General features: G+C 45.8%; 1 protein-coding gene across 1 annotated transcript in view; it reads right to left on the bottom strand.

Annotated features, from left to right (window-relative positions):
• The window catches only part of CCDC12 (coiled-coil domain containing 12), a 39,594-nt gene extending 30,824 nt beyond the window's left edge, over nucleotides 1–8,770 (bottom strand). Inside the window, exon 1 of the mRNA XM_081163973.1 lies at nucleotides 8,641–8,770. Coding sequence (XP_081020099.1) covers nucleotides 8,641–8,739 — 99 coding nt within the window. The 5' untranslated portion in view covers nucleotides 8,740–8,770. The remainder of the gene's footprint in view (nucleotides 1–8,640) is intronic.
• Nucleotides 8,771–13,707: the final 4,937 nt, after the last annotated feature.

Below are 13,707 nucleotides of genomic sequence, written 5' to 3' on the forward strand. Positions count from 1 at the left end.
TCTTACACGGGAAGACACCCGAAGACACCAAAACCTACAAAGTATATATATATATATACCGTATTTTTCGCACTATAGGACGCACTTTTTCCCCTCCAAAAACGAAGGGGAAATGTGTGTGCGTCCTATGGTGTGAATGCAGGCTTTCGCTGAAGCCTGGAGAGCGAGAGGGGTCAGTGCGCACCGACCCCTCTTGCTCTCCAGGCTTCAGGAGAGCCCCACCGCCAGCCCCACAAGCTCGGGGGACAGCGGGAGAGGCGCAGTGCGCCCTTCCCGCTGTCCCCCGACTTGGCTAGAAGGCTGGCGGGGGGAGAAGCCTGCTCCTCCCCGTCGCCAGCCCCGCAAACTCGGGAGACAGCGGGAGAGGCGCAGCGCGCCTTTGCCGCTGTCCCCCGACTTGGCTAGAAGGCTGGCGGGGGGAGAAGCCTGCTCCTCCCCGTCGTCAGCCCAGCAAACTAGGGAGACAGCGGCAGGGGCGCAGCGTGCCTTTGCCGCTGTCCCCCGACTTGTCTAGAAGGCTGGCGGGGGGAGAAGCCTGCTCCTCCCCGTCGCCAGCCCCGCAAACTCGGGGGACAGTGGCAGGGGCGCAGCGCGCCTTTGCCGCTGTCCCCCGACTTGGTTAGAAGGCTAGGGGGGGGAGCCTGGTTTTGCGGGAGGCGGGGGAATCCCCCCGCCTCCCAGGAAAGCCAGGAGAAGCCGTGCAGCCCTTTTAAAAGGCGCGCGGCTTCTGCCGGTTTTGCGGCTAAAACTGGCAGCGTCAGTGGCATGGCTGTTCCAGAGCCGCCTCCATCTGCAGCTCATTGCCCACTCGCCCACTCTCACCTGGCGGAGCGGAGCTGAGCCACATCTCCCTTCTTGGCCACCCCAACACACTGCCCTGGGAGCTCTTCGTCCAGCGGCAAAGACCAGGTGCAGGTGGGCGCCAGAGTTTAAAACCCAGCTGCAGTGGTACCTCCGGTTACAAACTTCATTCATTCTGGAGGTCCATTCTTAAACCGAAACCGTTCTTAACATGAGGCCCGCTTCCGCTAATGGGGCCTCCCACTGCTGCCGCACCGCCGGCGCGCGACTTCCGCTCGCATCCCGGGGCAAAGTTCGCAACTAGGGGCTCCTTGGTTAGTGGAGCTTGTTACCAGAAATATTTGTAAGGAGGACGGTACGTAACCCAAGGTTCCACCGTATATAACCAAATGGCGACTTAAGCCTAGGTTACAATCGTCAAAATGGACTGTCTAGGCCAGGGGTCTGCAATTTTTTTCAGCAAGGGGCCGGTCCGCTGTCCCTCAGACCTTGTGGGGGGCCGGACTATATTTTGGAGAGAAAAAATGAACGAATTCCTATGCCCCACAAATAATCCAGAGATGCATTTTAAATAAAAGGACACATTCGGCTCATATAAAAACACGCTGATTCCTGGACCGTCCGTGGGCCGGATCCAGCCCCCAGGCCTTAGTTTGCCTACCCACAGTCTGGGCACTATTTTTCCTTTATTTTCAAGGAACTTTGTTGTTGTTGTTGTTGTTGTTTGCTTGGAAGTAAGAACCGCTGCATCCAGAGGAGCTTTCTTATCCTCAAAAAAGTGTGCCTAGAATTGCAGCTGGAAAGACAGATCGTGAAGCTGAGGCTCCAAGACTTTGGCCACATGGTGAGAAGAGAAGACTCCCTGGAAAAGACCCTGATGTTGGGAAAGATGGAGGGCACAAGGAGAAGGGGACGACAGAGGACGAGATGGTTGGACAATGTTCTCAAAGCTACCAGCATGAGTTTGACCAAACTGCGGGAGGCAGTGGAAGACAGGAGTGCCTGGCGTGCTCTGGTCCAGGGGGTCACGAAGAGTCGGACACAACTAAACGACTAAACAACAACAACAACAACAACAACAGGATTGCAGCAGTGCCATCCAGCCAGGTGGAGATGTCAGTTGCCAACCTAGCATCTAGAAATCTCCATATGGTCGCAACTGGGCAACACAGGATTGTATGCCTGGCAGATTTCGAGCACTGGCGCCACAACTCTGTGAACTTTTCTTCTTCTTCACGGGCTGCGTTTATTTACTGGCCTCACCAAAGCCTTGAATCATTTTGACTGGAAGCCGTCTAAAATAATTTATTATGATAATATTTATTTATACCCCATCTTTTTATATCCTGACAGGAGCTCAATGTCTGCGTTATTAATTTTGCTAAATAAATAAGTATATTAAATCTATTAACTGTGCATTTAATTACATATGTTCTATTAAATATATTGTGTATATTAAATAATATTAGCTATACAGTGGTACCTCGGGTTAAGTACTTAATTCGTTCCGGAGGTCCGTTCTTAACCTGAAGCACCACTTTAGCTAATGGGGCCTCCTGCTGCAGCCGCGCCACTGGAGCACAATTTCTGTTCTCATCCTGAAGCAAAGTTCTTAACCTGAAGCACTATTTCTGGGTTAATGGAGTCTGTAAACTGAAATGTATGTAACCTGAAGCGTATGTAACCTGAGGTACCACTGTACTGTGAACACTTTAACTCACGATATGGAAATTTAATTCAGTGTGTGGCTCGTGGGTTCTGTGTCAAAGTACTGCTGCGGCCCACCTGGTCTGAGAGGCTGAACCGCCTGGCCTGAAGCAATCCATTTTCCCAAGCTGTCAGAAGCTTTATTAGTCAGGCTATTAATAAACGATGAGCCGTGGGGGTAGGCGGTTTATCTTGACAGATCACTTTATTCCTAACATGGATAATTCATAGAAGCCGCAACTTCTTGGGGGCACTGGCAGCAAGGAAAGCGCCAGCAAACCTTCAGCTATCGTATTTCTTTTTAATTAAGAAATAAAAGGTTTCCAAGGGACAAAAGCAGCGCTCTTCCATGACGGCGTAGATGTGAAGTAGACAACAGCTTGTGAGAGAACAAGCACTACATGGCCTCAGCTGGGGCCAATGATATCCCCCCTCCTCAATGTAGAATCACCAAGTCAGTTCACGTTATCAAGTTATTTCAGGATATATTGCAGATATTGTCATAGTACACAGGTTATGCATGAAGTACCCAATGCTAAACCTACACAGGTGTGCCCTGAGAAGATCTGGAATAAAGCGTTCAAATCATGAAAACATATGGACTGCCTATTTTACTCTAGCCTGGTATTCCAATAGTAGCCAGCTAGATGCTCCCGGCAGTTCACAGCTGAGGAACGATGGAGCTAACTGAGTCCTGTTAGTTCCTAGTACCAGATTATCAAAAGTATTCTGAACAAGGGAGGTTTCCATTTTAGCAAATAGCCCCTGACAGATCTATTCCTCTGTGAATATGGAAGTTCTTTTTTCAAAGGAACTTCTAGCGATATTCTTCATCAGCAACTGAATCTACTGCCAATCATTTTCACTGGTGGGTTCATAGCAGACAAATTCTTTTTGCCTTCCTACACCATTCATAATCGTCAAGCATAACTCCTCAGGATTCACCACCCCCAAAAAAAGAAGTCCCAAATGCTTATGCCTTCCATCATAAGGAAAATCCCCAATAAATATTACTAAATTATTATGGCGTGCTCTGGTCCATGGGGTCACGAAGAGTTGGACACGACTAAACAACAACAAATTATTCTATAGACAAACTCCCTATTTACGCAGGGTAAATGTTCTGAGGCATTTAAATGAAATTGCATATACTGTATTGGGAACAAGATCGAAAAAGCCTGCAAACAACACAACCGCTCCCTCCAAACCTCATCACTCAAACTCCAAATCTCCACAAGCCTCAAAGGTCAGTGCAAGGGCTCCCAAGATTGTTTTCGTGCTTTTTTAGAGCTGTTTTTGCCACTTTTCGTACCACTTCCAGGTTTGTGGCAATGCACGTATGCCTTGAATGCGTGTAAATGGGGAGTTTCCATTGAGTGCTTTGAAAGTGTTTAAAGTGGTATGTGTACACTGTGCCAGTAATGCAGATAAACGATCACTCTGCAAGTTATTTATCAGTATTATCACCCAGAAATTAAAAGAAAGGGGCGGAGCACACACAAAAACACTCTAGGCTGCCTAACGCACTCAGAACCAAGCAGAAATTTGAACCCAGGGTTTCTGGTCCAGAGCAGTGTCTCTTTCTCTTGACCATATACTATATGAGGCATGTCCAACAGGTTGATCGTGATCAACTGGTAGGTTACCTTCCGTTCATAGTCGATCGCGGTCTAGCAATGATGCCTCCTCCCGCCCCCTGCACTAGGGGTATCCATTGGCTCCCCCCCCCAAAAAAAAAGCTCTATAACTTTGGCTTCCCCCTGAAAAAAAATGGGTAGATCACTGCCAGTTTTTTTGTATTGGGAGTAGATCAGTCTCTTGGGAGTTGGACGTGCCTGTACTATATCATCAAAGAGATACCACACAGAAATCCCTGCCTCCTCAAATCCTTCATATCATGGCACCTTAAGCTACTCACACGCTCCTGGATTCCAAAACCCTACCTCTAGGCCTTCAAAAGTTACTGCAATCTCTCCACCGCCCCCCCAAAAACACACACATGAGAGCTCATTTCTGAAGATCACAGAAGATTGAAGTCCCCCATACCCTATGTCAGGCATGCGCAAACTCGGCCCTCCAGATGTTTTGGGACTACAACTCCCATCATCCCTAGCTAACAGGACCAGCAGTCAGGGATGATGGGAATTGTAGTCCCAAAACATCTGGAGGGTCGAGTTTGGGGGTGCCTGCCCTACGTATTCCCATTCACTTCCTGTGCCCCAAATCTCGTAACTGAGGCTTGAGTTTTGGTATTCTCGTTCAATTTAAGATACAAAATTTTCTAGTTTGAGTAACACAGACCCTTAATGCTGGTAAAATAGTCTAGTCCAAACCCTTGGCAATCCAGGAAATCTACCACTACAACTCTCTTGCTGGGTTGCCATCTCATCTCTGCTTAAAAACCTCCAACGAAGAGACTCCACCACCTTCCAAGGCAGTCTATTCAACTACCCAATGGCTTGTACCACCAGAAAATTCTTCTTAAGGTTGAGTCTTAATAATAATATAATAATAATTTATTATTTATACCCCGCCCATCTGGCTGAGTTTCCCCAGCCACTCTGGGTGGCTCCCAATTGAGTGTTAAAAACAATACAGCATTAAATATTAAAAACATCTCTAAACAGGGCTGCCTTCAGATGTCTTTTAAAGATAAGATAGCTGCTTATTTCCTTCACATCTGAAGGGAGGGCGTTCCACAGGGAGGGTGCCACTACCGAGAAGGCCCTCTGTCTGGTTCCCTGTAACCTCACTTCTCGCAATGAGGGAACCACCAGAAGGCCCTCAGAGCTGGACCTCAGTGTCTGGGCAGAACGATGGGGGAGGAGACGCTCCTTCAGGTATACTGGACCGAGGCTGTTTAGGGCTTTAAAGGTCAGCATCAACACTTTGAATTGTGCTCGGAAACATACTGGGAGCCAATGCAGATCTCTCAGGACCAGTCAAAATCCTCTAACTTGTGAGTTTTGGTCATTCCCTGTAAAGCAACTGATAAACCACAAATCTGCTGCATTATTTGTGTGGAATCCCTTTAAATGTACACACATCAGAGTAAGGACCCTTTTAATTCAGTATCATGTGGAAAACCATCTTGGTTGTGAGCCCTGAGGGTCTGCTCCTGTCCTGCAGGCCTTTTTCACTTGGCCTGGAAGGGCAGGACTCTGACTGAATCCAGCTACAAAAGCTTAAGCTGAAAAGACTCTTGGCTTGGGGTGTTGAAGTTTGTGGGGTTTTTTAATCTTTATTACAGATATTGTTGTGATTTTTGTGCAAACTGTTCAGTTTAACTGAATATTTTTAATGACTACTTTTGTTACATTGTAGTTATGTTTATTTTCATGTTGCAAGTTGACTTGAGCGTAGTATGAGCTGTGGAAAGGTGGCTTACAAATAAAATTATGTATGTATGATTTGGCAATCATTTTTTTGTGTGTCTTACAAATAAACACACCTGCTTTCCAAAAGGAATCGCAACTTTGTATCCAAATTAGCATTAGCCACTTGCTCTGCTAATACAAGGATTTCTGCATGTAAAACAGAACTTCCCATACTTCCTTCCCCCCACAAACCTCCTAAATCTGTTCTGAGGGTTTCCCCTTCCTTCAGAGCATATTTGGGGAGGCCCTGGGGCACACCCTGGGGGAGGAAAGTGGCCATGTGCCATTACACAAGCATAAATCCTTCCACTAATGCAGACTTGAGAAACTTGGGTCCCCAGATGTTGATGGACTACAACTCCCATCATCCCTAAGCACTGATATAAAAGTTAATTTAGAAAATCATGAGGGAAGGAAGTTGATAGTGTTATAAGAAAGTTTACGCCATAGATTTATGTATATATATATATTGTTAACGGAAAAATCCGAGGGCTCCCTTGGACAAAAACAAAGACACCAAATAGGATAACTTGGAGCGAAACAGCAGCCTGTAGGCTTGGCCTTTATTGAACTGTTGCAACAGGGTGCTCCCCTCACTTGCAGGAGAGAGGAAGGACACAGGAAAAAATGGTGTGCAAGGTCTTATAAAGACTTTTGAAATTCCCATCCTGTAGATCAAGCCCACCCCCAGAAACATCATGCATACATTACAGAAAGGAGGGGTTGAGGGAGGAGTTGTGGTGGTAACCTGAGTGTCCTGTCACCTGGTTGGTTCCCCCTTTCCCCCTCGCGCCATAAGTACTTTCCAGGTGACAGAGGGGAGTTTGCAGTTTCCTGCCCCCAGAGGGAAGAGCTGATTATTGTCCTTTGTTCCAGTCTGTGCTGAATCCACTCCCATATGCAAGTTCTTTGTGATCTTGATGGTCTTCTGTCTAGGACCATCAGGGTTGGCATAGCAACTGGGCAGGGCTCCTGTGGATGTGCTGGTATGCTGAAGGGATTATGGGTGCCCTGTATCAAACCTTCCCCATTTTGTAGTCCTTCCTTCATGGAGTAAAATAAAAGTGGAACAGTGCAAATCCTATGCAAATTCTATGAATTTATAACAGAAGTGTAGTGTATGTAGTGTGTGAGTGTGAGTGAAGTTTGTACAAACTGAATGATTGGGGTGGGGGGGTTCCTGCTACATATAATGTTCACAAATGTACCAAGCAAATACATATATAAATATAAAAAAATTCCTTCCAGTAGCACCTTAAAGACCAACTAAGTTAGTTCTTGGTATGAGCTTTCGTGTGCATGCACACTTCTTCAGATATCTGGTCTTTAAGGTGCTACTGGAAGGAATTTTTTTATTTTGACTATGGCAGACCAACACGGCTACCTATCTGTATATATAAATATATAAAACCACATGCCTGAAACCCACAGGAAAAGTCCTAAAACCATTTTGACTCTTTCAGTCACTTGAAATATTTCTCAGCAAGGTTGAAGGAAATGCAGAAACCTTCCCATTGTCTCTGTCCTCACAAATCCTGCCTTAAGGGCACATTTAAGGTGTGAATTGGGTGAGCCTGTGACCTGGCTCAGGAATTAAGTATTATCATTACAAAAGAATGGCCAGGCTGTCCAGGTAATCCAGTCAAAGTGACCATTAACAGGTAACCTGGCAAAAGGTAGGAAGCGGTCTGCCATAGTCAAAACAAACAAACAAATTCCTTCCAGTAGCACCTTAGAGACCAACTAAGTTTGTTATTGGTATGAGCTTTCGTGTGCATGCACACTTCTTCAGACAGTATCTGAATAACAATAACAAACTTAGTTAGTCTCTAAGGTGCTACTGGAAGGAATTAAAACAAAATGGTAACATGGCAGACAGGGTAAAAACAACCCACTCAGATTTCTGTTGTAGACCGACTTTTCTGTGATGTAGGTATGATGTACCTGGGGGGTGGAATTGGGCTACACTCCTTCTGTGATGTATGTATGATGTTTCTGCGGGTGGTCTTGGACTCCACGGTGGGCAATTTAAAATGTCTATATAAGGGCTTGCACACCTTTGTTCTGGGTTCCTCTCCTCCCTCCTGCGTTGGGGGGGGGGGAAGGTGAGGACCCTGTTGCAACAGTTCAATAAAGATCAGGCTCACTAGCTGCTTTGCTTCTCAATATTCTCTGGTTGGCCTCTGTTATTTTCTCCTACCAATAGAGAAAAACTACAAAAGGACTCTCTTGGGTACCCCATAAAAGGAGCAGTTTTATTACTTAAAACCAGGCTTCCTCAACCTCGGCCCTCCAGATGTTTTGAGACTACAATTCCCATCATCCCTGACCACTGGTCCTGCAAGCTAAGTATCATGGGAGTTGTAGGCCAAAAAAAAATCTGGAGGGCCTAGTTTGAGGAACCCTGCTTAAAACAATAGGCTCCGAAGTGCCAGGGAGGTAAAGTGGAAAACACTGATGTGGTGATATATTATTAAGTAGAAAATTAATAATAAAATAAAATAATAATAAAAAATAAAAATTATTTGAAGGGGGGACACAAAAAGTGACCTGGCAGGGACGGTCATTCGCCCCTCCCCCTTCTCCTCGGGATCCACAGGGCTGAGGGGAATCTTCGGGGCCCGATCCACCAGGGCTGCCTTCCTGCTCTCCCACCACGCCAAGCCGGCCTCGGCCCTGCTCCCCCCCCCCCGCCCCATTCGGACCCGAAGCCGCCGCCCTTAACCCCTCGCCCCGCTCCGCTCCCCCTGCCGACCTGCCTGGCCGCCGCCGCCGCCCCGGTTTTCTCCCTCAGAGCCTTCAGCCGCTCCTTCCTCTTCAGCGCCTCCTCTTGCAGCCCACCGGGCGCCGCCATCTTGGCCCCTAGTGCGCAGGCGCAGAGCGGCGGAGCGCAGGTCCCGGCGCGCGGCGGGAGACAGCCGAGTGGTCGATGGGCGGCGTTGTGAGTGCGGAGGGAGGCGAGGCGAGCGGAGCGCAGAGATCATCGATCGGAGGAAAAGTGGGGGAGGGGTACAAAGTTGTGAGGAGGATTTAATTTTATTTTGAGAGGGGTTAGTGTAGGTTGGGGCATAAGAGAGAAGAAGCCCTTTTGGTTGGAGGAGGGGTCTGTTCAGCCACAGTGACTCTGACCATGCACAGAGCGCTTTCCCCACTCAGGAGGGACTCTGCACTGGGGGGTTTCCCCCAAATTTTCTTTTTTTTAATACGCTTTATTAAGATGAAAAAGAAATAACAAACAAAAAAGTAATCCAGAAGGGAAAAAAGAAAATAGTAATATATGTTACATCCCATCACAATACATTCTTCTTGAATTTCTAACAATTTCCCATCACTCCATCATGCATCTACCACTTAGTCAATCATCTAAAGTAAAGGTAAAGGGACCTCTGACTGTTAGGTCCAGTCGTGGCCAACTCGGGTTGTGGCGCTCATCTCGCTTTATTGGCCAAAGGAGCCGGCGTAGAGCTTCCGGGTCATGTGGCCAGCATGATTAAGCCGCTTCTGGCAAACCAGGGCAGTGCATGGAAATGCCGTTTACCTTCCTGCCAGAGTGGTACCTATTTATCTACTTATACTTTGACGTGCTTTCAAACTGCTAGGTTGGCAGGAGCTGAGACCAAGCAACGGGAGCTCACCCCGTTGCGGGGATTCGAACCACCGACCTTCTCATCGGCAAGTCCTAGGCTCTGTGGTTTAACCCACAGCGCCACCTGCGTCCCAGTCAATCATCTAGCGCAGTACTTAATTTCGTTTTCTTAAATTTTGTCCATATTATGGTTTCCCCCCCAAGTTTTCTCATGTCATTTGTTGTTGTTGTTTAGTCGTTTAGTCGTGTCCGACTCTTCGTGACCCCATGGACCAGAGCACGCCAGGCACTCCTGTCTTCCACTGCCTCCCGCAGCTTGGTCAAACTCATGCTGGTAGCTTCAAGAACACCATCCAACCATCTCATTCTCTGTCGTCCCCTTCTCCTTGTGCCCTCCATCTTTCCCAACATCAGGGTCTTTTCCAGGGAGTCTTCTCTTCTCATGAGGTGGCCAAAGTATTGGAGCCTCAGCTTCAGGATCTGTCCTTCCAGTGAGCGCTCAGGGCTGATTTCCTTCAGAATGGAGAGGTTTGATCTTCTTGCAGTCCATGGGACTCTCAAGAGTCTCCTCCAGCACCAGAATTCAAAAGCATCAATTCTTCGGCGATCAAATATGTCATTTGTATATCACAAAAATAGCATGATAAATGTGGGGAAATATCCACAACATATGTTTCATTGTTCGTGGTCAATGTTACGGCAGCTTGAGGGTGAGAGAGGCCCACCAGGGAATCATAGAATGGTAGGAAGGGACCCCCGAGGGAAATCTAGTCCAACCCCCCTTGCAATGTAGGAACTTGAAGACGCGGTCTAACCGGCTGAAACCATACTGGACCCTGCTTCGCTTGGCAAATGTGCTAGCAGTTTTATTGCTGCACCACTATCTTGCCATTGAGGGAGGATGTCTAAATTTTACAAAATATATAAATAACGCCATAATTGAGGCTAACATCTGCAAAACAACAACAACCATGGATAAGCTTGTGAACCAATGCACTCTTATTTGTTTATTATTATTTGATTTATTCAGTTTGCATTTACCTGCCAATATGCCCCATTGAATTCACCAGGATTTACTTCTGAGTAGGCATGCATATATGCCTGTTGTCTTTGTCCATTGAGTTTTCTTGGCAGGGATACTGGAGTGGTTTGCCGGTTCCTCCTCCAGGTGGATCACGTTTTGTCAAAACTCTCCACTATGACCTGTTCATCTTCGGTGCCCTGCTCGGCATAGTTCATAGCTTCTCTGTGTTATTCAAGCCCCTTCGCCACAGCAAGGCATGAAGGGGATTGCTTTTGAATTCTGGTGCTGGAGGAGACTCTTGAGAGCCCCATGGACTGCAAGAAGATCAAACCTCTCCATTCTGAAGGAAATCAGCCCTGACTGCTCACTGGAAGGACAGATCCTGAAGCTGAGGCTCCAAGACTTTGGCCACCTCATGAGAAGAGAAGATTCCCTGGAAAAGACCCTGATGTTGGGGAAGATGGAGGGCGCAAGGAGAAGGGGACGACAGAGGACGAGATGGTGGGACAGTGTTCTGGAAGCTACCAGCATGAGTTTGGCCAAACTGCGGGAGGCAGTGGAAGACAGGAGGGCCTGGCATGCTCTGATCCACGACTAAACAACAACAACAGGCTTGCTTAGCTGGCATGTTGAGTAAAGGGAAGGGGGAAGGCCTTCACAAAGCAGCTGTCAATATTAGACGAGCCATTGATAAAAATTCAATGTTGCAAACAATTTTATACTGTAGAACAGGTAATTTCATCATTTCCATTTAAAAAACAACAACAAGAGCACCTGCCAACAGTTGTCATGCCAGCGTGCAATCTTGGGCATTCTGAATAGGATTTACTTCCAAGAAAACATGCCTAGGATTGTGCTGGATTTGACAACAGGGATAGGATTGCAGGTGGACCTATTGCTTGAGTTTGAAGGCATTTCTTTCTTTTTTTTTCATTCATAAATTTTTATTCATATTTGCACATATATACAGGAAAAACATAAACAAAAAATCCACCACATACCTTATACAAATTATATCCACTTCACAAATAAAATACATAACTGAGTTAGTCTCAACTGAGCCTTGGACTTCCCTCCACTCCTTTGGTAAGTATCGAATAAATTATATAGTTGCGTACTTTTTAACTCTTTTACATAGGCCTTTCCCGCTGTTAGAGTTATTTCAACCCCGCCAGTGTCACCTGAACTTTAGATTCCATATACAATAAATATTTCTTCCAATTGTCATGAAATTTCTGTTCGTCTTGGTCCCTTAATCTTCCTGATATTCTATCAAGCTCAGCATAGTTTATCATTTTAACCTGCCACTCACTTATGTTGGGTATTACTTCTAATTTCCAATTTTGTGCTAACATAGTTCTTGCAGCTGTCGTGGCATATAGAAACAAGATCTTATCTTCTTTTTTAATTTCTTTACCGACCATTCCTAACAAAAAAGCTTCTGGCTTTTTGGGAAATGTATATTTCAAGATTTTTTTAAGTTCATTATAGACCAATTCCCAAAAGCTTCTCATGAAGGCATTTTTATATCACTTTCTACAACAGAGAAAGTTTACTGGAAGGGAAATAGAAGTTGGCAAACCTAATCAATATATTTCATGTTTTTGCTTATTGGTTATTACTGATTATTGTTTATTATTGAGAGAATCAATACAGCGGGCCATTGGTAATTTATGTAGCACACCATCGTAGCAAACATAGACATGTCTACTCAGAAGTAAGTCCCACAGAATTCAATGGGGCAGACTCCCAGGTAAATATATGCACACTTATTTGGGAGTAAATCACCAAAGTATTGATTCTCTCCATAATAAACCTAACAATAATCAACATAAAACAAAAGCTCCCTTTCTCTTGATAGAAATCAGGGTATCTTTAGCCATTACTGAATTGAAAACAAACTTTTATTATTATTTCCATTTGTGAGCTTCATTCGATGGAAGTTTTTTGTTTTATTTACAGCCCAGTTTTTTGTTTTATTTACAGTCCACAAATCTTGACATTTGCTTGGCGTGGGACTTTGGCCCACGTTTCTGAGCACGATTCAAAGTGTTGGTTTTGACCTTTAAAGCCCTAAACGGCCTCGGTCCTGTATACCTGAAGGAGCGTCTCCACCCCCATCATTCAGCCTGGACACTGAGATCCAGCGCCAAGGGCCTTCTGGCGATTCCCTCATTGCGAGAAGTGAGGCTACAGGGAACCAGACAGAGGGCCTTCTCGGTGGTGGCGCCCACCCTGTGGAACACCCTTCCATCAAATGTCAAAGAGATAAACAACTACCTGACATTCAGAAGACATCTGAAGGCAGCCCAGTTCAAGGAAGTTTTTAATATTTAACGCTGTACTGTTTTTAACACTTGATTGGGAGCCGCCCAGAGTGGCCCAGAATAAATGATAAATTATTATTATTAATATTATTATTATTTGGCCTCACTCAAAACTGAACCATTTCTAATGCACCCAATTTTGCCTCTCTTTCACATTTCCACATCAGCCCTACCAGCGTGAATGTGCAAAGGCAGTCCTAATGTTACTGGCTTATTTCATCCAGATGTTTGCATTTTAAATAATTCAGAAGCCAGTGTACGGAGCAGACATCAAAGCAAAGCAAGAGGAGTTAGCCGTCAAAAAAAAGAAAGAAAGAAAAAGGATGAAGGACAGAGATTAATGCTTCTCCCTAGAATAAATTACTCAGCCTTTCAGAGGTTATTTCAGAGAGATTTTGTACGATGAGATACATGAATATGCAATGTTTGCCCTTGCGACTGACTTTTGTTGTGTTATGATGTAGAGCGTTGATCTACAGACACAGATCACCCAAAGATGGTGCCTGCCTGTGTGTGAAACAGAGGGGAATGAGAGAGGGTCCGGGAATTTAAATACCAGTATGTGATGGTAGACAGCATCTTAAAAAGCAGAGACATCACCTTGCCAACAAAGGTCTGTATAGTTCAAGCTCTGGTTTTCCCTGTAGTGATGTATGGAAGTGAGAGCTGGACCATAAAGAAGGTTGATCGCTGAAGAATTGATGCTTTTGAATTCTGGTGCTGGAGGAGACTCTGGAGAGTCCCATGGGCTGCAAGAAGATCAAACCTCTCCATTCTGAAGGAAATCAGCCCTGAGTGGAAGGACAGATCCTGATGCTGAGGCTCCAAGACTTTGGCCACCTCAGGAGAAGAGAAGACTCCCTGGAAAAGACCCTGATGTTGGAG

Source organism: Podarcis bocagei (assembly GCF_964188305.1).
Source record: "Podarcis bocagei genome assembly, chromosome: 12".
NCBI lineage: Eukaryota > Metazoa > Chordata > Lepidosauria > Squamata > Lacertidae > Podarcis > Podarcis bocagei.